The sequence below is a fragment of the Mustela lutreola genome, chromosome 2 (assembly GCF_030435805.1).
Source record: "Mustela lutreola isolate mMusLut2 chromosome 2, mMusLut2.pri, whole genome shotgun sequence".
Lineage (NCBI taxonomy): Eukaryota > Metazoa > Chordata > Mammalia > Carnivora > Mustelidae > Mustela > Mustela lutreola.
The window spans coordinates 118929784-118952988 of NC_081291.1; the positions used below are offsets into that span (position 1 = coordinate 118929784).

The 23205-nt window shown below is 33.9% G+C and overlaps 1 protein-coding gene across 3 annotated transcripts in view; it reads right to left on the reverse strand.

Moving 5' to 3' along the window:
* Nucleotides 1-23205, reverse strand: part of ATP11B (ATPase phospholipid transporting 11B (putative)) — a 122674-nt gene that overhangs the window by 30115 nt on the left and 69354 nt on the right. For all 3 annotated transcript variants that reach the window (XM_059163376.1, XM_059163377.1, XM_059163378.1), the window contains exons 16-25: nt 22547-22620; nt 22365-22468; nt 19791-19972; nt 18137-18340; nt 12081-12234; nt 10524-10626; nt 6882-7027; nt 5478-5537; nt 3845-3972; nt 2646-2784 (exon numbers count right to left, since the gene is read on the reverse strand). In XM_059163376.1, coding sequence (XP_059019359.1) covers nt 2646-2784; nt 3845-3972; nt 5478-5537; nt 6882-7027; nt 10524-10626; nt 12081-12234; nt 18137-18340; nt 19791-19972; nt 22365-22468; nt 22547-22620 — 1294 coding nt within the window. The remainder of the gene's footprint in view (nt 1-2645; nt 2785-3844; nt 3973-5477; nt 5538-6881; nt 7028-10523; nt 10627-12080; nt 12235-18136; nt 18341-19790; nt 19973-22364; nt 22469-22546; nt 22621-23205) is intronic.

Sequence of the window (23205 nt, forward strand, 5' to 3'; positions counted from 1 at the left end):
AAGAAACAAAACAAACAAGCAAAGGGGAAAAAAGAGACAGGGAGACAAAGTAAGAAACAGACTCTTAATTATATAGAGAGCAAACTGATGGGTTACCGTAAGGGAGAGGGGTGGGAGGATGGGTTAAGTAGATGATGGGGATTAAGAAGTGCACTTGTGGTAATGAGCCCTGGGTGAAACATGAAGTGCTAAATCACTATAATGTATACTAGAAACTAATATAACACTGTATGTTAACTAACTGGAATCAAAATAAAAACTTAAAATAAAACCAAATTTTTGTCAAAAACAAAGTAACATCAAGATTTTTTTTTTTTTTTTAAGATTTTACTTATTTATTAGAGAGCTAGAGAGCACAAGTAGGCAGAGCAGCAGGCAGAGACAGAGGGAGAAGCAGGCTCTCCACTGAGCAGGGACCCTGATCTGGGGATTGATCCCAGGACTCTGGGATCATGACCTGAGCCAAAGACAGCTGCTTAACCCACTGAGCCACCCAGGTGGCCCAACATCAAGATTTCTAACAAATATTTTATAGAAGGTTTACCTTTTGTCAAAATTATTTAAATTTTTTAAAAAATGGTGATCCTGTTGGATTACAGAAATAACTCAAACTTTTATGTTAAGCTCATTTTTAGCTTTGAAAATGAGAAGATAACCCACATAATATACCCACCATATAACTAATCTGTGACTTTTGCCCAAATATTTGTGATAAGATGAAACTGCTGTATTTTAAGAGAAAATGGAAGAACCACCTTAATTTCCCATGAACTGTCCTACTCTCCCTGGACTCCAAACTATTTTAACTCTTCCCTGCTCCTCTCTCAGGATCACTTATTTGCATCAACTTCATATTGACCTTGAGCCACTTCTCTCCCAGGACTTCTCCCTAATAATGTTTTCTACTTCAGGTTTACAACTGTTTGTTGGGCATAAAGAATAATTACTGGAAAATGAAAGCATTCAAACACATCCAGTGCTGAACAATGAGACATGGGCTAGATGTCTAAAGAGATTTCAGACCAGGAAGATGTAAGAGGGTGCAAAGGACAAAGCTCTGTGGACTCAACCCTGAAGAACTGACAGTCAGTCATAAGACAGACTTTGGGAATTTCCTCTAGAGGAAATGTAACAATGGTTTGGAAGGAGAAACGAGCACTGCATGTTCTCAGAGAGCCAGCAAGGACAGTTTAACCTACATATTTAAAGAGGAGAGACTCTGGGAGAAGTAGATCAGAAGGGATTGGGAAGGATGGGGTCTTCGAAATAATGACTGGATGGTAAAAATAACAACTAACACTGCCAAGACTTATTGAGTACTTCTATATGCTAGTCACTGTGCCTAATGCTCTACATATATCATTTCATCCTCAAAGGAAACCTATAAGGTAAGGATTATATTCCTATAAGTTTGTGGGTGAGGAAACTGAGTCTTAGAGGGTTAACTAACTCATCTCAAATCACTCAAATAACTTCCGGTGTCAGGATGTGGCTCCAAGGCACCTGATCCCAATGTAGGCTTCTTTTCCACTGTACCTAGTATTGGTGGCCAGGACTAGGAGATTAATTTCTAGTGGTATATATTAATTTCTAGTGGTATGTATCTGAGTGCTAGAATGGGTAGGCTAAAAGGGAAAAGAAGTTAATGATTTACAACTTGAGTTTACAAAAAAAAAAGGAAACCGGTAATTAATACACGGTAAAGAGAAAAAACTTTTGTACCAGAGGCCAAACAATTTACCTTCATAAAGATTTTACCTTTGTGGGAACCTGGGTGGCTTAGTCAGTTAAAATCTGACTCTTGATTTTGGTTCAGGTCATGATCTCAAGGTCTTGAGATCAAGCCCAGCAATGGGCTCTGCATTGGGCATGGTGCCTGCTTGATAGTCTCTCTCTGTCTCTCACCCTTGCCTAAAACCACCACTCCCTCACCCCACTCCCCGGCTCTGTACTGAAGAGTAAGGAGCACTTCCTAAGCATACAAAAAAAATTTTTTTTTTTCACAGAATTAAAAGCAAAAACTAAACATCAAGTCCTCATTTCTCATATGAAAAATATGGGTCATAATCTCTCTCCAACAGGATTATTGAGAGGATTAATGGAGATGAAGCATGTAAAGCACTTACCAAAATATTAAGCACTAAAGAGACAGTAATTATTATTAAAACACTATCCTGAAGTGAACAGCATTCAGAGGTATATCCCCTTGTGTGAAATAATTTTTTTTAAGATTTATTTGAGAGAGAGAGAGAAAGATTATGTGTGGGGGGAGGGGCAGAGGGAGAGAATCTTTAAGGAGACTCCCCACTGAGCACAGAGCTTGATGTACCGTGGGATCTCATGACCCTGAGACATGACATGAGCTGAAATCAAGAGTCAGATGCTTAACTGACTGAGCTACCCAGCTGTTCCTGAATTAATTTTTCAATATCAAAATAGTTTAGTAACTTGAGTTTCATATTAAGAATACATTGTGTTATATTTGTTTTAACTTTTATTTGAAATCTTTTTATAACGGCATTTGAATTTAATATCTACAATTTTATAATTTGAGTTGAATTTTACTTTTTTTAAAATGAAAGTTATGAAAAATCAAACTTAATCAGGCTATTAACAAATATTCTTTAAAAAATGATATATTTTACCTGGCCATTTCCAAGCAGAGATATATCTTTTCCTATTAAAAAATAGGATCCAAAAAAGAAAATAAAGGCATGACTGAAACCCAGGATGGTCCAATAAAGAAATGTTTTAATGCTTAGTTGACGGTTTTTACTAATGTCTCTGTATATTTAAAAAAAAAAAAAGAAAAGGAGCATATTAGTATTCATATTTATTATTTACCTACTAAATGATTACTACAATTTGACAGTTAAAAAACAAGATGGATTTTTAATTTAACATTGCTTGAAAATATTAGCAGAAAGAATAAACCTGAATTTACAAATCACTATTTATAATAATATATGTGTAACAGCTTATAGTTCACCTAATGTATTCAAATACATTTTCTCATTTAAGAAAGGAACATAACATAGACAAAGTAATTCAGTTTAGTTGTGAAAAGTTGATCTATCTGTATTATATTCTGTTGTTAACATTCAGTCACTCTGCTAAGACTGTCTCTTTTTTTTTAGTGGAGTCATTTTACTTTTGTTCAACACTGAGGCTCCTAGTCCATTTCATATCCATCAACAGCTATTATGGGAAGAACAGCCTATCCTAATCTTAGGTCAAGCCCAGTCCTAGGTATCCTGGAAAATCAAGGTGAGTTACTGCCATTTCTGGATGACTGAATACCTTTATAAGAGTGGACATCAGGTTAATGAGGGAACCATAAGCTAGCTGGTCTTGAGGAATAGCTCCACAACTCTGTGATCACTTACTTGGTTCTGAAGAAAAAGGGATAACCCAGAAGATCTGGAATTGGAATTAATGTCTTCAACCCCACATTTTGCACTGATTATGATTCTTAATTTGTCAATGCTACAACATGAACTAATTTCTTAGAATTCTAGAGATAACCAATTACTGAATAACTGCTTTTGTGTACATAAAATGAAATACTACTGGTTTTAAACAGTAAATGTAAATTACACAATTGCCCAACACATTCCTAGTATGAAAGTGTTCATTCCTAAAAACACTGGTAAAGTTATTCAAATTTTTCTTTGATGTTCAACAATTACAAACCATAAACTACTTTCCTTAGTAAAGTATTAATCACCAAGACACTTCCTAATGTATTTGCTTATTTTTAAAGTGCTTTCAAAAATTGATTAACTATGTAATAATTATTTGCAATCAAAAGTGTTATGGACATATAATACTGGAAAATACTTACCGATAGAGGGTGGGCTTGCTCTGTAATACATGAGGATCTATATGCTGTTCCAATAGACTATATATCAGAATAGGTAGGGAAGTAAAACAAATATTGTATAAAGTCAGGTACACGCTGTCATATAGTGTCTAGAAAGAGAAATTGGTAGGAATTTTGAGATTCTAAACTATGTATTACTGTTATATATATAATCACAAATATGTATATTAAAAATAAACATGAGAATTATATAGCTTTTGCAATTTACACAAAAATCAATTTTAATAATTCTAATTTCTTATATAGACATAAACATATAATATTCAGATTTATATTCTTGTGGGAGTTGGAACATTCTGTTATGTCAAATGATCCATATTTATAAGTGACTTGCACCTACATTTCAAGATTCTTCACAATTTGGTCAGTGTGATGTAATTTTACACAATTCTCCTATGTGCATCCCAGGCTTTTTATTATTCCTTTGATATACTATACAAATAGTTTTGTTTTTATGGCTCTGTCTTACTATCTAAGTCCTACATTTCCTTTAAGGCATGATCTAAAGCCCAAGCAGGTATTTGGAATTGGAAGTTACAGGTTGTAAACAGAAGTAAAAACAGTGATTAAGGATAAAGACAACCCATGAAAAACCAAAGATAACTAAATCCTTATTTCTTTTTAAAAAACATTTTTATTCATTTGAGAAAGAGTGAGAGCATGAGCAGGGGGAAGGGCAGAGGGAGAGAAAGAAGCAGACTCCCTGCTGAGCAGGGAGCCCAACCCAGGGCTCAAAACCACGACCCTGGGATCATGACCTGAGCAGAAGGTAGATGCTTAACAGACTGTACCACCCAGGTGCCCCAAGCTCTTATTATTTCAATTAATTAGAATAATAGTCTTGATCAATTAGGGATGTATAGTGTGGTACATGAAAAGGATGCTCAGTTAGTCAAAAGCTGTAGGTCCTAGTATGGTATAGTTATTAGCTATATGATCTTGGGCAAGTTACTTAATTTCTGTGGATTTCCATTTTATTTTCTATAAAATAAGAGTAGATCAGGAATGGCAACTATGTGACATGTGTACAACCACAGACCCACATGTGCTTACTATAGCTTACTACTAACAAATTACAGGGTTTTTTCTCTGAGCTTATAGCTTTAGAAAACTTTTCAATGTAGCGTTCTTGGTCTGGTGGTCTCTATCAATTATTTAGAATTAGCTTCTGAGATAAAGCATATATATCATTCCTGGACTCAGCCATTAAGCTTTCTTCCCAAGCCAAAGAAATTCTGTCAAAAAATAAATAAGGTAATCTCCCTATTAGTTATCCTGACATCGCTTGATAGTTTACAGAAGTATTACACATAAGTTGAAAAAAGTTACCCAAATTCTTTCACAAGCTGTTTAGAGTTAGTATCTATTTTATAGAAAGCATCCAGAATTAAAATATACTTTGGTATTAACATTCACTTCAACTTGAAAATCAGAATAAATATTATCAATGTTATACTGATCAAATACACTAATTAGGGAAGTTTTGTCTATTAGCAGGAATAGGAAAAACATAAAAAAATCCCTCCAACTATCAAAAACCGAATACACATACCTTATTCTAAAAAGGATAAATCAAAAGCTTCTCTTTACTTACTTGTTGAGAAAACAAACAGTAGAACTGATATAAAAATTGGGGTGTGATAAAGCACACATTCTGAAAAACAAGATTAAATGAAAATAATTAAAATAGTTGCGTCTAAAAGAGAAATGATTTCTAAAAATAGCTATTAAAAAGCCAGAAACACAATCCCAGTAGACATGTAAGTAGAGGATCTGCTCATAAGAACTTGTCCCATCATTTAAAAATGTCTAAAAGAATTCTAAGCAGTGCCACAAATGTCAGAATGAAAATACCTTTGACTTTTATTGCTAAGCAATGTCATAATTTTTTTTTAAAGATTTTATTTATTTATTTGACAGAGAGAAATCACAAGTAGATGGAGAGGCAGGCAGAGAGAGAGAGAGAGAGGGAAGCAGGCTCCCTGCCGAGCAGAGAGCCCGATGCGGGACTTGATCCCAGGACCCTGAGATTATGACCTGAGCTGAAGGCAGCGGCTTAACCCACTGAGCTACCCAGGCGCCCCAGCAATGTCATAATTTTGAATTTAAAACCTTCAGCTATTATTCAATACTTTTCATATACAATACAATAAGTATAGTTTATTAAACTTTAGGCAGTAATAGCTTTAAAATAAAAAAAATGTTTAAAACAATAAATGGAACTAGGGAAATATCTTTCCATTTCAATATACTTACATCACAGCAAAAGCTAATAAGGTAGAGAAACACTGCCACCATCATTTATTAGCAATATGCAATCTACCTGTGTTTTTTCATTGGCTTGTAGCTATTATTTATAGAACATATGCAACACAGGATACTCTGGTGTACTAAATGCCTTGGTACCCAGCAGCTCCTAACATAGGCTCCACTGAAGTTCACCTTCTCCAAAGGGGTTAAGAGATAAAACAGTATTTCAACATAATTAGTTTTTTTATAATCCAATGTTTTTACTTTATGAATTTTAACCTCCTTTAATAAGTAGTTCATATAACTCGCTAGAGTACCAAAAGGTCACTCATGGCACACAAAAAAGGAAGAACCTCTGCTTTAAATCACTGTATTGGACTTAACTTAAAACTTATTACTAGTTCAGGACAAAAAAACATGGAAGAAATAAAATTAATTACATTCTAATTCACACAGGATGAAACATACCAATTTTAAGTGTGAATTTTGATGCTGACAAATGTATATACCCATGTAACAACCCCCATAATCAAATCAGAACTCTATCATCCAAAGTTCTCTTATATCCCTTTCCAGTTGGTGCTATCACCTGAACCCTTGGCCTCAGGCAACCACTGATTTGCTTTCTGTCAGTAAACATTAGATTTATAACAAAAATCTTGATCTATTCCATAAACTGTTATTTTTACTTATGAAAACAATTTTTAAAAGTTTGTAAAAGATTGTATAATATCTCCATGAAACTCACCTTATAAAAAAAATACTGTACAAGGGTAGCTATTCTAATATAATAAAAATGACCATGAACAAAAAGCAATTTGGAGAGGAATTTAAATCTAGCTATTGCATAGTCACTATTTCTGGCAGCTTGTCTTCCTTCTTTACCCATGATTCCTGCAATAAAGAAGACAAAATGGCAAGTTCACTGATAACTGTTAAGTGTGATTTTCATGATTCATCTGCAATATCTTAATTACCAATAGCAGCTGAACCTGAACTTAGGATCACTATATCCTAATATATAGCAGAGAGTAGATTCTCAAAAGGTTGTTCAACTTAAATAGGTAATTAATACAAGGCACGTAACATCAAGTTTCAAAGACTCAGCATATAATAAAATACAACAAAAAAATAAAATACAACTAATATAAAAATAATACTGAAAGTTCAGGATCTAATAAGAACATCGAGTTTTACATTAATAGACACGAAGTACTAGTTAATAGATTCCTAATGGAGAAAATGCTATATAATGAACTGAGGGTCTCAGAAGGGGAGGGTAACATGGTGATGGGTATTAAGGAGGGCATGTATTGTGATGTGCACTGGGTATTGTACCTAACTGATGAATCACTGAACACTACGTCAAAAACTAATGATGTACTAACAGTGGCTAACTGAAATAATTAATAAAAAAAACTTTAATCCAATGAACATATAAAAAATATCCAAATTGAATGATTCCAACCTAGCAAAAATAAGCATGTTTAATGGTTTTAAAACTTTCACACACAAGTCAAACAAAATGTGCTCTTTATTTATTATTGGATTCAATAGGCATGAACTATTTCAATAAATATAACTGTAACAAACATTATATGGAGCAAAGACTTAACAAAAATTGTATATAAGGTATGCTAAAAATTCTTGCATAATTAATAGTGAGAAAAGCTATCACACTCGTAACTTTTTATCTTTCCACAATTGTACCTAAATAAAAAGTTACACATGAAGTAGCAACTCATCATATTAAATGTCTGTTTATTGTGACTATATTGCCCCTTCCTTGTTATTTTATCTAACTGAGGCTGGACAAAATATGCTTTTTAAAAGTGTACAGTATCACCTGAAGTCAGTACGTAATTTTATCTGGTAAATATGACTACATTTTTAAGATTACAGTAATTCTTTAGGTTTCAAAAGAGTTATTATAAGCCAACTTTATTTTTTCAATCTGGAAACAGCTTTGAAAAATGATTTTTCAAAATTATAATTTATTTTCATCATAAAAGGATTAAAATTTTCCAAAATGTATAGGTAAAGATAATTACATTTATAACACCTAGAGAAGACTACTAGTTTTGGTCTATATCCTTTTAGAATTTTTCTTTCTGAATTTTTTGGGTGAGTGTTATATATATATATATATATATACACACACACACACAAATATACAAAATGAGATTTTTTGTGATCTGCTATTGTCATTTAATACATTATGGACACTGTTTATAACATATGTTTTTGTCAACCTATTCATTTATCTTTCTCAGAAAAAAATTCCTGGATACATAATTGCCAGGCCAATAGGCACACATTGAAAATTCTGTTATACAAAATAATGCAGGGTATACCAATTTACACTCTTGCTAATATTGTATACAAGGATTTGATAATTCTATATCTTTGCCCATTCCAGGTTTATAATTTTTTGTAATTTTTGCCAACCTCATAGGCAATTTTAACTTGCATTTTTTGTTTAGTGACTGAATACTACTTTTAGGCATTTAGTCCTCATTTTAGATATCTCCTTTTGTGACAACTGATGACTCACATCCTTCTGCATATTTTACCAAAGTGTTTTCCTCATACTCCTTAATTTGTTAAGACCTTACATACCAGAAATATTAAGACTTCGTCATCTGTTTTGCAAATATTCTTCATTAGTTTCATGTTTAAAATCTGCATTTGGGGGTATTTACTTCTGCTACACATACTGATGTCTTCCTTCACAGTGCCTTGCTTTCTTTGATATTTCTACTAAAAAGATCCTCCAATACCTCAAATTATAAGATTACTCATTAAATCTTTTCTTCTATTACTTTTTGTGGTCTTTAAATTTTTTTTTTTAAGATTTATTTATTTATTTGAGAGAGTGAGAGAGCACATGAGCAGAGGGACAAAGAGAGAGAAAGAGAATCCCAAGTAGATTCCCTGCTAAACATGAGTGCAGGGCTTGGGGCTCAATCTCACAGAGCCTGAGATCATGACCTGAGATGACACCAAGAGTCAGATGCTCAATTGACTGAGCCACCCAGTTGCCCCTCTTTGAAGTTTTTTAAAAATCCTTAATCCATCTAGAATTTGTTTAGCTATAAGCAATGGAAAAGAATCCAACTTCTTTTTTTTTCCTGAATAACCAAACCAGTTATACTAATTTTTTTTATCAAGTAATTTGTTCCCCTACTTATTTGAAACATCTCCCAAGTTATAAAATAAATTTCCAGATATTTGAATCTATTCTGTTCACGGGTCTGTTACCATCTAGACTCAAACTGTTATAAATACTGTAGCTTTTTATGTTTTAATGTATGGTATAGGAAATTATCATCAAATTGTTATGGAGATTTATGGGAAACAATAATACAAGTTAGAAAGAAAATTAAGTTATCATAATGAAGATTTAATTAGCTCAGAGAAAGGAACTGATTTGAGAGTTACACTGGAGATATTAGACCTGAGAACTACTTCACAGAACATTATAGTGGTGATTCCAGAAGAGGCATCAGCTTCTTTTCTAACTAAAACTTTATCTACTTCATTAAAAACCTTCATACTTTTCATCTTTGCTTCTGTATTTGTATAATAAAGTTATTTAGGAATACAGGTCAGAATATGGTTTAAATATGAAATGACTGATAAACATAATAAAGTGTTATTAGTATCCTAAATCCAACAAAAATTTTAGGCAAAAATAGAAAAGAAATTAGAATAAAAGTTATTAGATTAGAAAATTATTTGAAATTTTGTAATCATTTTAGTTTAATTTCTTATTTCTAAAATTATCATTAGAATGGGTTACAGAATCTTTAGGTTAAAAAATAGAGTAAGTAATAACACTCTAAAACAATAAATTGAAACCACGAGGAGAACTATGTAAATCACAAATTTAGAGCTTAAAAATAATAAAGTGATGTGAGAAAGTACTTCACAAATGAGAAAATACTTGCAAAATGGCAAGTAAAAATTACTTTATTATGAAGGGGGCTTGGCAAAGATAAAATCCACTAACATGGTATTTATTTCCTTGAAATTTTGTAATTAAAATATCCCTAAGGATGCCTGGGTGGCTCAGGCAGTTAAGTGTCTGCCTTCAGCTCAGGTCATGATCCCAGGGTCTTGGGATCAAGTCCTATATCGGGCTCCTTGCTCAGAGAGGAGCTGCTTTTCTCTTTGGCTGCTACTCCCCCTGTTTGTGCTCTCATTTTCAATCTGATAAATAAATAATCTTTAAAAAAATCCTAAATATTGGGCTTAATGAGGGGGATACACTGATCTATTACTACATTGCATTCATATATTTGACACTGCACTTCAGTTCACAAAAGGAAAATTCAAAGTCACCAAGTAAGTATACCAACTTTAAAAATCAAGTAAAAAAATCAATCACCTATGCCGACATGTGCTTCTTGTATCATGCTTACATCATTAGCACCATCACCAACAGCCAATGTTATAGGTTTCTCAGGTGAGATTTTTATCAGTCTTATTACCTGAAAGATATACAACTAATTGGTTATTTATTATAAAATTTCAATTTTCTTATAGTAGATAGTAATTTATCTGAAATGACAGTTATAAGAATAGTTGAATAATGAAAAAAATTAATTTTGTATTAGACAATAATATGCCCTGGGGTTCATCTTCTGAGAATTTAGGAATGTCTTTCAAAAATGTCACAGCAAAAAAGAATATTATCTTTGGATTTTATGATGGGAATCAAGAATCTTAAATACTACTTAATAACTGTGTTAGAAAATAGTTACACATAATTGAACTTAGGCAAAATGTTCTCTTTCTCAGGAAATTATTCTTTTCGTTGGAAGTAGAGGAAAGATAATTACTTTCTCTTGTCATAAAATTTAAGAAATTTTAAAAAGCCACAAAGATTAAATTCAATAAAGTCAAAAGAAAGGTTTCTTTGGAATTCTTGAACATACTTAAAGAACCTAGGCATTAGCTCTATTTGGTCTTCAGTTTTAGTCTCCATAGACCGGGGTACATGATTTATAACAATACGGGCATTTTAAACACTCACTTGAATCATAGCTGAAATGTAAATATTTCTTACATATAGCTTCAAACCACAAGAACTGACTTTTTAACTTAAAGTTTCGTCACTTAATAGCCACTTTTAACAAAGAATTATTATTATTATTATTATTTGAGAATGCAAAAATTAGCAGAGATCCACAGAACCACCTGAAGTGGCAGAAGTCTAACAGGTCCTCACTAGCTAAATAACTGAAGAAACTAAGTTATCATAGTTCAATTTCTGTCTCAGCAAAATCACAAACTGATATTCATCAAAGACTTTGTAGGTCATTACGAATAGTTGAAACTAATAATCACTCTGAAAATTCCAAAGGTCATTAGACCAATGTACTTGGTTAACATTCAAAATGTGAGAGGTGACTCACTTAGTAACATACATACACTACATACTACCAAATAGGACTAGATAAGGCATTAACTTTAAAGAATAATTTTTCACTTTTTTAAAAAAGTAGGGTCATGTCCAGCATGGAGCCCAAAGTGGGGCTTGACCTAAAGACTCTGAAATCAAGACCTAAGCAGAGATCAAGAGTCAGATGCCCACATGGGGAGGTTAAGGGAGTAGGAGAAGAATAAATGAAACAAGATGGGATTGGGAGGGAAACAAACCATAAGTGACTCTTAATCTCACAAAACAAACTGAGGATTTCTGGGGGGAGGGGGGCTGGAAAAGGGGAGTGGGGTTATGGACATTGGGGAGGGTATGTGCTATGGTGAGTGCTGTGAAGTATGTAAGCCTGGCCATTCACAGACCTGTACCCCTGGAGGTAAAAATACATTATATGTTTATTTTTAAAAAGTCAGATGCCCAACTGATTGAACCACCCAGGAGCCCCCAAGAATCCTTTTAGATCTAAATATCTTTCTGCAGTGTTTTATAATACAAACATACCTTTGCTTTTTGCAGTGGTGCCATACGACAGCATAATACAGCTGAACAATTTCTGCAAACTTCCATAAATAGTTTTTCATGCTCCCTGAGTGCAAGAGACAGACTGGTCCCATCCACCACCAGCCCGTGCTGAATCACATGATCCTCTTTAATTCTAAGAGAGAATTATATCCTCTGTTAGATACATTGAAGCCGTATTATTTATACTTAAATTTAGTAAACAAAAATTCTTACAAAAAGATGGACCATTTACCCATAGACTTTATGGTTACAAAACTGATATACCAGGGAAGAAACTAAGTTATGAGATTAAGCAGAATTCAAAGCTGAGATTAAGCAGAACTGAGAGTGACTTATATGATGAGTAAAACAGATGATATTCAGTTTTACAATGAACTGATACAGATATAGTTACTGTATTTTCTAAAATGTGAATTATAACACTCAGAGGTTTTTTTCCCCTAATTTTAGTATGAAAAATCATATAAAAATAAAAACATTATTAGTTATACATTTAGAAAATCCTAAGTTTAAAGAATTAAATGCAATTAACTGTGTTCAGGAAAATTTGTAAGCTAGATTCACTATGGGAGCAGGAAGGAATAAAATAATCAAAATTGTCTTTTTTTTTTTTTAAGATTTTATTTATTTATTTATTCGACAGAGGGAGAGATCATAAGTAGGCAGAGAGGCAGGCAGAGAGAGAGGAGGAAGCAGGCTCCCCGCTGAGCAGAGAGCCCGATGCAGGGCTCAATCCCAGGACCCTGGGATCATGACCTGAGCCAAAGGCAGAGAGGCTCTACCCGACTGAGCCACCCAGGCACGCCTCAAAATTGTCTTTTGATATTAACCCCTTCTATGTAACCCCAGATATTCCTATGGTGGAACATGAGTAACACCTCTCTGTGGGCCTATGCTATATGAGTACCACTCAAAGTATGATCTGATTATTGACAGCTGGGTAAACTGTTGCCAGGAAGAGACAAAAAGCTTGCATTAGTATGTGAATCACTATAATACTGGGCAAACTATTTTGTTCAACTGTTTCTCCCTATTCTCTCTTAATAAAACTTTCATAATAAAAGAAGCAGCATCTAGATTTATATTCTGCTGCAAACGTCTTTATGTAGTTGAAGGCCAGCACTCAAAGTAGCATTGTTACATCCATAAAGAAAATACTATAGTTCATCACAGTATAGCAGACTGCCTGAGAAATATCCCTTCATTTTTTTTGAACTTAGTGCCTTTTTAAAATTTTATTTAAATTCAATTAATTAACATGTAATATATTATTATTTCTGAGGTGGAGGTCAGTGATTCATCAGTTTTACATAATACCCAGTGCTCATTACATCACATGCCCTCCTTAATGTCTATCACCCAGTTACCCTATTCCTCTACCTCCCTCCCCTCTAGCAATCCTCAGTTTGTTTCGAATGCTTAAGAGTCTCTTATGGTTTGTCTCCTGATTTCGTCTTGTTTTACTTTTTCCTCTTTTCCCTATGACCCTCTGTTTTGTTTCTTAAATTCCACATGTGAGATATAATGTCTTTCTCTGATTGATTTATTTCACTTAGCATAATACCCTCTAGTTCTATCCATGTCATTGCAAATGGCAAGATTTTTTTTGATGACTGAGTAGTATTTCACTGTATATACCACATCTTCTTTAACCATTCATCTGTCAATGGATATATCCCTCCATTTTTATTTCATTTTTCCCCGCTTTGTTGAGATACAGTGGACATATAACATCACTTAAGGCATGCCATGTGATGATTTGCTACACATATATATTGCAAAATGATTACCACAATTAGGTTAGTTAACACCTTCATCCCCTCATGTAATTACCATTTTTTGATGTCACAATTAACTTAGGATCTACTCTATTAACAATATGTAATACAGTACTGTTAATTATAGTTATCATGCTCTACATTAGAATTCTAGAAATTATTCACTTTATATATAAGCTAGAAGTTTGTACTATTTGACCATCATCTCTCCATTTCCCCCATACTCTGGCCTCAGAAACCACCATTTTACTCTGTTTCTATGAGTTCAGCTTTTTTATATTCCACATGTATGTATTTGTCTTTCTCGGTCTAACTTACTTCACTTAGCATACTGCCCTCAATGTCCATCCATGTCACACAAAAAATTTCTTTTCATAGCTGAATAATACTCCTGTATTTACTTACACACACACACACACACACACACACACACACACACACACACTTTTCTTTATCCATTCATCCAACAACAGATACTTAGGTTGTTTCCATTCTTGGCTATTGTGAATACTGCTGCAATGAACATGGTGGAAAGTGCAAATATCCCTCTGAGACAGTGACTGCATCTTCCTTGGATATATATCCAGAGGTGGGACTGCTGGATCACACAGTTCTATCTGTAGTGTTTTGAGAAACCCCCATATTGTTTTCCTTAGTGGTCATACCCACTATTTTTTTTTTTTTTAAGATTTTATTTATTTGACAGAGAGAGATCACAAGTAGGCAGAGAGGCAGGCAGAGAGAGAGAGAGGAGGAAACAGGCTTTTGCTGAGCAGAGAGCCCGATGCAGGGCTCGATCCCAAGACCCTGGGATCATGACCTGAGCCAAAGGTAGAGGTCCCAACCCACTGAGCCACCCAGGCTCCCCATACCCACCATTTTTAAATCAAAAGTGAGAACACTATTAAATGAGCAACAAGGTATAAAAACTAAATATATATCAACAGATTTTAGTCTTATAAAAAAATCTTTGTGAGTTAAAATGATGTCTTTCACAGTATGCCTTATCACTATTGTGTTGCACTATAACCAATAAGCATTCAATGATTATATTTTATAATGTGAAATTTTAAAAAATGTATTTTTCTTTTATCAATTGCCCAGTATTTGAAAGCAACACCACACTGACTGTTTTTTTCTCCCTATTGGCCAAATTTTACTTAGCAACCTGTACTCCCTCCACTATGTTCAGTCTAAGCACTGCCTGAGCACGTGTCTCAGAAGAATGGGGTAGCAAGCAGCTAAGAGTGGGAGAGATCTGATCAGTTTTCCTCTGGAAACTTCCCAAGGCACACTAAATTAGGTTTTCTCTGTACAGGTTTTATTTATTTATTTATTTATTATTAAAAGATTTTATTTATTTATTTGACAGACAAAGGTCACAAGCAGGCAGAGGCAGGCCGAGAGAGAGAGAGGAAGGGAAGCAAGCTCCCTGCTGAGCAGAGAGCCGGACACGGGGCTCAATCCCAGGACCCTGAGACCATGACCTGAACCGAAGGCAGAGGCTTAACCCACTGAGCCACCCAAGTGCCCCTCTGGACAGGTTTTATAGGTCACTGTATTATCTCACTATCCAGGAGATATTAAGGAAATATGGCAGAGCATTTCACAGTTTTGGCACATAGTAGGCAGCATCTGTTCATCTCTGTGGCTTCACGTCTCAATACTTCCCATACCCTCTTTCCATCTTGTATTCTCTGGCCATACTCAACTACCATCACTTCTCTCTCAGCTCTGGAAATTTGCATATGCTGTCCCTTATGCTTTTTCATGTTACTCTCTGACCAGTTAACATTTCTTTTGGGAGACAGCACAGTCTTGAGTTTTCCCACAGAGCTCTGTTGTCTAGGCTAAGCTTCCCTCTTCTATATATCCAGAGCTTTCTGTTCTTGCCTGTTACAAGCCAGCAGTGATAGGTCTAGAACAGTATATCCACTACTGTTTCTCCTATACATTGTAAATATTCTGAGAGTAAACAATACTCCTTATATGACTCTGTATTCCAAATTCTAGATAGCAGACCATCAATGAATGTTTGTGAAGAAATGTATATAAACTAAAACTTTCAAAGGTATGGAATTCTTTGTTCTACCCAAGATTCTTATTTTTATTTATTTATTTATTTATTTTTAAGATTTTATTCATTTATTTGACAAAGAGAGATCACAAGTAGGCAGAGAGGCTGGGGGGGGGGGGCGGAGAAGCAGGCCCCCTGCTGAGCAGAGACCTCCCCCCCATGTGGGGCTCAATCCCAGGACCCCAGGATCATGAGCTGAGCCAAAGGCAGACACTTTAACCCACTGAGCCACCTAGGTGCCCTTAACCAAGATTTTTAGAAGAGGCATTTCCTGGAAGCCTGTAAATCAAAATCCTATTGACTTATCTGGTTATTTCAGGAAACATATTCTACCAAAAAGATGGTATAAACTTCAGATAGCCAGTCTTAAAAAAAGACTGTAGTCTTTACTTTATCATATTGTTCTTGTACAAAAAGGGAAATAAACAATATCCATAATATTAAGAGAGTCAATAGAAGCGTAAATTTAGAAGACTTAAAGAAAACATTCTAAAATACAATAATTATCTTTAGATGTCTGTATTATGTTATGTCCCATCATTTCTTCTTTATCGTCTTCAGTATTTTTTAAATGGACACTTACTACTTTTAAAATCAGGATTAATATTCTGGAAAGCATATATAAAGTAAATGCTTCTGAGCAATTAATTTCTATGTTTTAGGGAATTCTTGTTGATATTATGGTATTTAAATGTTTAAGCAGCCACAGTGGTGTTGTCACTACTCCCAAGCTATAGTATAATTACCTAGATCAACCCCCTTTTTGAACTCAAGCAAAGAACCTTCTGAGAGTTGTACTATCTCTTTAAAACATCCTTTAAATAAGTTTTCCTTTGATGAAATTGAGTTTAGTACCACATCAGTGCCTGCATATCAAATGTGAATATAGCTCTGAAAATATACTGATAACTGTGTCTTTTCACATTTGTTTTTCTGTATTAGCATCACAAGATCACAAATGACAGGTACCTGTAGGAGACCTAAGATGCCTACATATGAGCAACCCTGATGCTTCCACTGAAGCAATCCTAAATTCACTGTGAAAAATCAGAATGTTAAAGGGAGCACATGAATAAAGTTATCTGTCTACAAAACACAGACTTAGAAAAAAAATCAACTTAGAGTATAAATACTTGGGTAATTATCACAGAACAATAAAATGCAGATTAATTTCCCAGTATAGTCAAATAAATTAGATTAAATTAGATCAGAATTAGTTTGACAAGTGTTTTCTGAAAAATGAGGTAGAAGTAAATATTTTAATTTTTGGTTTTGTGGGCCAAGAGGCTCAATTGAGGATATAATATAGGTACTTATACTAAAAGAGAGGAAACAGATTTTGACAAAAATTTTTATTGACTAAGTAAAAACTGTAGTAATAGTAATTGAGCACAAGTTTTAAGTAACATAAATCTACCAATGAGAAGAATGGAAATCTTTGGGGGTGGGAGGATAACATTTTGCTTAATTGAGGTTTAAAGTTTATGCTCCCTACCATCAAAATCAATTGCAAATGTCCACCTTTTAATGATGAACTATAATGAGATTGTACATTTTAACACAAAAGAACTATCTTTAATGAGATTTTATACTTCATCTTTGAATATGTCTCTTCTAACAGGTAGTATATTAAAGTGTCACTGATTAATAAATACAATGCCATCTAATTTGATAATAAAATAATCAGTACTTCACTGTGCTTTAAAAGTATATTAAAAGTCCATTTTTCTTTTGTTTGAACATGATTGGTAAATACTGATACTAAAAATACAGTAAAATGTCATAGGGCAATATGGGTGACACTCAAAACATTACTGTTTTATAATGGTGTCACAGTAATCTGTAACAAATCAAGCACCAGTGAGAAAAGATAAAAGTGTTTCAGAAGGTCTCTGTCACAACTATCCAACCAGGCTACTGTAGTGCAAAATCCTTTACTGATGATATGTAAATGAATGAATGTGCCTGTGTTTCAACAGAACTTTACTTAGACGTTTAAATATGAATTTCATAAGTTTTCACATCACAAAATATTACTCTTCTTTGGATTCTTTCTCTTCCTTTAGACAACATAAAAATTATTTTGAGCTCATGGGCTATAAAAAACAGAAAGGGGCCATCTTTGACCCATGGGCCATAGTTTGCTGACCCCAGAACTCATGAGATAATTACATTCTTACCTTCTGGCAAGCTGCCTCAATTGTTCAGCACATTCGCCATCTGATTTTTGGTTTACAAGTTCAAGGATGTTCATGGTTCTGTGAAAATGTCCACATGATAAACTCACACTAACAGCTGTTTCATGTTTATCACCAGTTAGTACCCATACTTTGATACCAGCCATTCTCAATGCTTCAATAGTTTCTCGAACTCTATCTTGTAGCCTGAAAATAAAAGAAACATTAGCAGTAGAGAATACGTCTTTGACTATTTTAAATATAAATCAGATAGTACATGTAATGTTAATTTTGACTCCCTGACTAATGTTATCATAGAGTGATATAACTGAATTTTTTCCCATTAGGGAAGAAATAGGGATAATCAAATTAGTGATCATCTGGTTAACATAACATCTGCACATTTGTATTTTAAGAATTTATCTTCAAGGGGCGCCTGGGTGGCTCAGTGGTTTGGGCTGCTGCCTTCGGCTTGGGTCATGATCTCAGGGTCCTGGGATCGAGCCCCACATCGGGCTCTCTGCTCCGTGGGAAGCCTGCTTCCCTCTCTCTCTCTCTCTCTGCCTGCCTCTCTGCCTACTTGTGATCTCTGTCTGTCAAATAAATAAATAAAATCTTTAAAAAAAAAAAAAGAAAAGAATTTATCTTCAAAGTTGATTTTTATAGAACCACACTAAATATATGGTCTTCATATACTCCTATTTTATTTAGAAAGTCTTAAATTTGAAATTAGAAGATTTTTCTCTTTTTTTATAAGAAAATTTCTCATGTCAGTAGTTTAAAAACCAAAATATGGATAAAATAAATAAATATGATAATGGAAATTTATCCAAAATATGGATAAATAAAGGATGATGTAATTTTAGGTGAGTCTCAGAAATCTCATTAGGACAACTGATAGGTAAATGAAAACCTTTTAAAAAAAAAAAAAAAAGAAAAGAAAAGGAAACCTATATTTTAAAAAATGCAAACACTCTTAGATACAGATACTCTTAGTCTTAGGGAACAAAGACTAAAAGGACCTTAAGGAATTCACAAACTAACAGAGGAGAAAGTCTTTAAAGAAATACTTGCACTGCCACAAAAACAATATTGTACTACCTATAAAACATGAATACTTCACAAACAGAATTTTTAATCCTATTAGGGGTAAGGAAAGGACTTACTGGAGTGGGGGTACTATCTGAGCTATACTTTGTAAAGACATTCACAAATGGATAAAGGAAAAATTATCCAGGCAGAAGGCACAGCCTTGCCAAAGAGAAAAGGCACAAAATAGAATAGTTTTAGCTACAGTTGTTCAGAGAACTATATATGGTTTGGTACTACTGAGCAGAAAGTGGAAGCAGGCAGTGGTGGGAAATGAGGCTGGAGAATTAAGCAGGTGCTTAAAGCCCCTGTATGGCACACTGAGGAGTATTCTAAAAATTGCCTATAAGCAAAACTATACACAGCAGAATTCTCTCATCTATTTAAGATACCTGCTAGAATAAAAATTGTATATACTGACTAGGAAAAATTAAGACTTTAACTATTTTGATTTAAAATACATTATTATAAAATGTTAATAAATGGAATTTAGGTCATAAATTAGAAATACTTGGCTAAGAAAATTCTTATGAGAGAAAAGGCAATAGCCTGTTTGTCTGATACCTACCTGTCTTCCACTGCTGTAGCTCCAAGTAGTATCAGGTCTTTCTCTATGAACTGGAAGACATGTGCCAATTTCTCTTCCCGTTGTTGCAAGGCAGTCCTGGCTTCAAACAGACGTCTATCTATTTCTTCATACTCTTTAGATGTCAAATGTTTATAGGCCATACACAGAGTTCTTAGTCCTTTCTAAAACAGAAAAATTAAAGACAAAAATTGAACAAAAATAACTAATGAGAAATCAAGAAGTCACTTAAATAAACTGAGGCTGCCTTACCAAAAATCAGTTACAAATAACTTAAAAAGTACTATCATTTAGTAATAAGAAATAAATGAAGTGTCACAAAGCCCTCATTACCTGAGTTATGGGACATATATTATCATAGCTCTTTTAACTGCTGAGGAGGTCTTTAAAAATTGCTTAAAATAACTGAAGTTTTAAAATTGTAGAATATTAGAGCCTAGAAAGGATCATAAAGATTATCTTACTGTGGTTTTAAAACTGTTTTACCTGGAAAGCCAGAAAGTTCTATAGGGGTAACTTCAGGACTGTCAAGAGGGAGGTAGCCCCAGGTTCTTCTCTCTTGTTCTAACACTTACAAATCCACTTTTATGTACTTTATAAGAATTTTTTTGAAGCAAAGGAGACCATAATTTCCTGAGAGTTCTTGGTATAATGAATTTACAGTTCAATAATGAAGTCTGTGAGGTGGCCCTTATCAAATAAACAATACTTTCTATAGTCACCAAATGATTTTAAACCCCATCATTGTATACCTTCACTAGTGAAATGGAATTATACAACACTTAGGAATATATATTTGATTATCTAATTCTCCTGGGCACAAATTTTTCTTACTGTGTTCTATTTAAAGTTTGTGTCTATAACTAAAAGCTATACAAATTCCTTCTCTTGCCGTGCATTCTCCTCAGAAAAACCCAAAATAAATATATTTTTTAAAGATTTTATTTATTTGTTTGGCAGAGAGGTAGTGAGAAAGGGCACAAGCAAGGGGAACAGCAGGCAGAGGGAGAAGAGGACTCTGTGCTGAGCAGGGGGCCTGATGCAGGGCTGGATCCCAGGACCCTGGGATCATGACCTTACCTGAAAGTAGATGCTTAGTGCCTGAGCCACCCAGGCGCCCCCCAAAATAAATATTCTAACAACAAAACTTGGAAAGGGTACATTTTAAAATACTACATGACACTATTCAGATTCCTAAATAATTTATGTTCCTTGATTTACAAATGACCCACACCTACAAATAACTGTTTTTCTTAAAGAACAGTTAAGGGACCATTGAGTGTTATTAATATATGAAACTAATTCATTTTACAACAAATATTTACTGAATGCCAACTATGTGCCGGTATTGTTCTGGATTAAAATGAGTGTAAGGGAGAACAATGTCTTTGTCCTCATGGATGTTACAGTGTGACAGACGAACTAGATCAGAAACAATTAGGAAACAAGTAATGGGAGAAAATAAACCATAGGTAAGGTAAGTAAAGGAGGCAGGTGAGCAGAGAGGCGTACAGAGCAATCAATTATAGAAATGCAGAAATAAGAGATCATGAGTTCTTAAGACTAAGAACTACCTAAAAATCTTCCTCTTCAAATGAATTGCAGTGTGTCCTTTTCATAAAATTCCCCTTCACTCTTCAGGTAAGAGAGAACTAATTCACAAACCATAAAACTGACTCCTTTAAAGCGTACAATTCAGTGGATTTTAGTGTATTCACAGAGTTGTACTATTATTACTATCTAATTCAAGGACATTTTCATCAATTCCAAAAGGAATCCCACATCCATTAGCAGACATTTCCCTTTGACCCCTTCCTCTACCCCTGGCAACCACTAATGTGCTTTTTGTCTCTATAAATTCCATTATTCTGGTTATTTCATATAAATGGAACATGTGACATTTTGTGACTAGCTTCTTTCACTAGGCATAGGAACTTTTCAAGGTTCACCCATGTTTTAGCATATGATTACTTCATTTTTTTTAGTGGCCAAACAACATTCCATTATATGAATATGACAAATTGTTTAATTCTTGCATCAGCTGATAGACATTCAGATGTTTCCACCTTTTGCCCATTTAGGAATAATGCTAAGTTTTTATGTGAACATACATTTTCAGTTCTCTTGGGTATATAACTAGCAGTGAACTCCTGGGTTATATAGTAACTATATTATTCTATGTTCTATGAGGAACTGTTAAACTATATTCTAAGGTGTTTGTACCATTTATAATTCCACCAGCAAAGCATGAAGGTTCCAGTATCTTCACATCTTTGGGATTTCCCTATATTCTTTAAGCAAACTCCTCTTTTTAATATATTAATTTAAATAGTCTTTGCAGCCAAAAAAGCCCTGACTATAACAGGTTCAAAGAGAAGACCTGCATTTTAGCAAATTAAAAGTTAATTTTTAACCAAAGAATGTAGGAGCCAACACATAATGTAACAGAACTGCAGAATTTCCATACTTGTGATAAATTACTAATGCAAAAATGAAGCCTTAAATCTTACATATGTATATCTTTTAGAGTTTTATATCTTAGAAATTTACACTCACCAAAGCAAATTCATCTACATGAATTCTGGTTTTTTCTACTTCTCCACCTACACATTTAGGAAGAATTGATGATTCGGCTCCTTTAGCAAATAAAAGCTTCTCACCTAAAAAAAAAAAAAAAATCAGTTATCAAGCTCTTAATATTAGATAAATATAAATTCATAAAAGTTTAGGTAGGTTACCTGAAGGTGCCTGAACAATTACACTCATTCGCCTACGATCTGAATCAAATTCAAGAATATGAAGCAGTTTGTACCTAAGGAAAAAAATTTAAAAAACCAAAAGTTTACTTTTTTTGAAAGATACTAAGTGAATATTTGAAGAAACTCTATAAAAGATAAGATTTAGAACAAGAAATCAATCTCAACTACAATTTCAAGATGATGGGTTATGAGTCATTAATAACAACACAAGATAGAAATAGAAGGAACTGACATATATTGAGTACTTACCAAAAGCCAAGTACTTTATATACTTTATGTCATTTAATACCCATGAGAACCAAAGAAGGTACTTCTTATCTCATTTTACAGAAGAGGACCATTCAGTTCAGAAAGATAAGTAATTTTCTAAAGTCAAATAAGCTTGTGAGTGGCACAGCAAAGGACTGGAATCCAGATCTGCCCAGCTTCATGTTTTTCTCACTAAAAAATGTAATTGATTCTCAACCCTCTTTTTTGCCCAAACATACCTGAGAAATACAACACACTCACATTAGTAATGGAGGATCATTATAGCAGTGATTCTGAATCTGACACAGTGGACATATGTACAGGTCGGGGAGCAAATGCCTTTATAAGGAGTAGTAAAGGAATTTGTGTGGATAAGTCAGGTGTGGCTT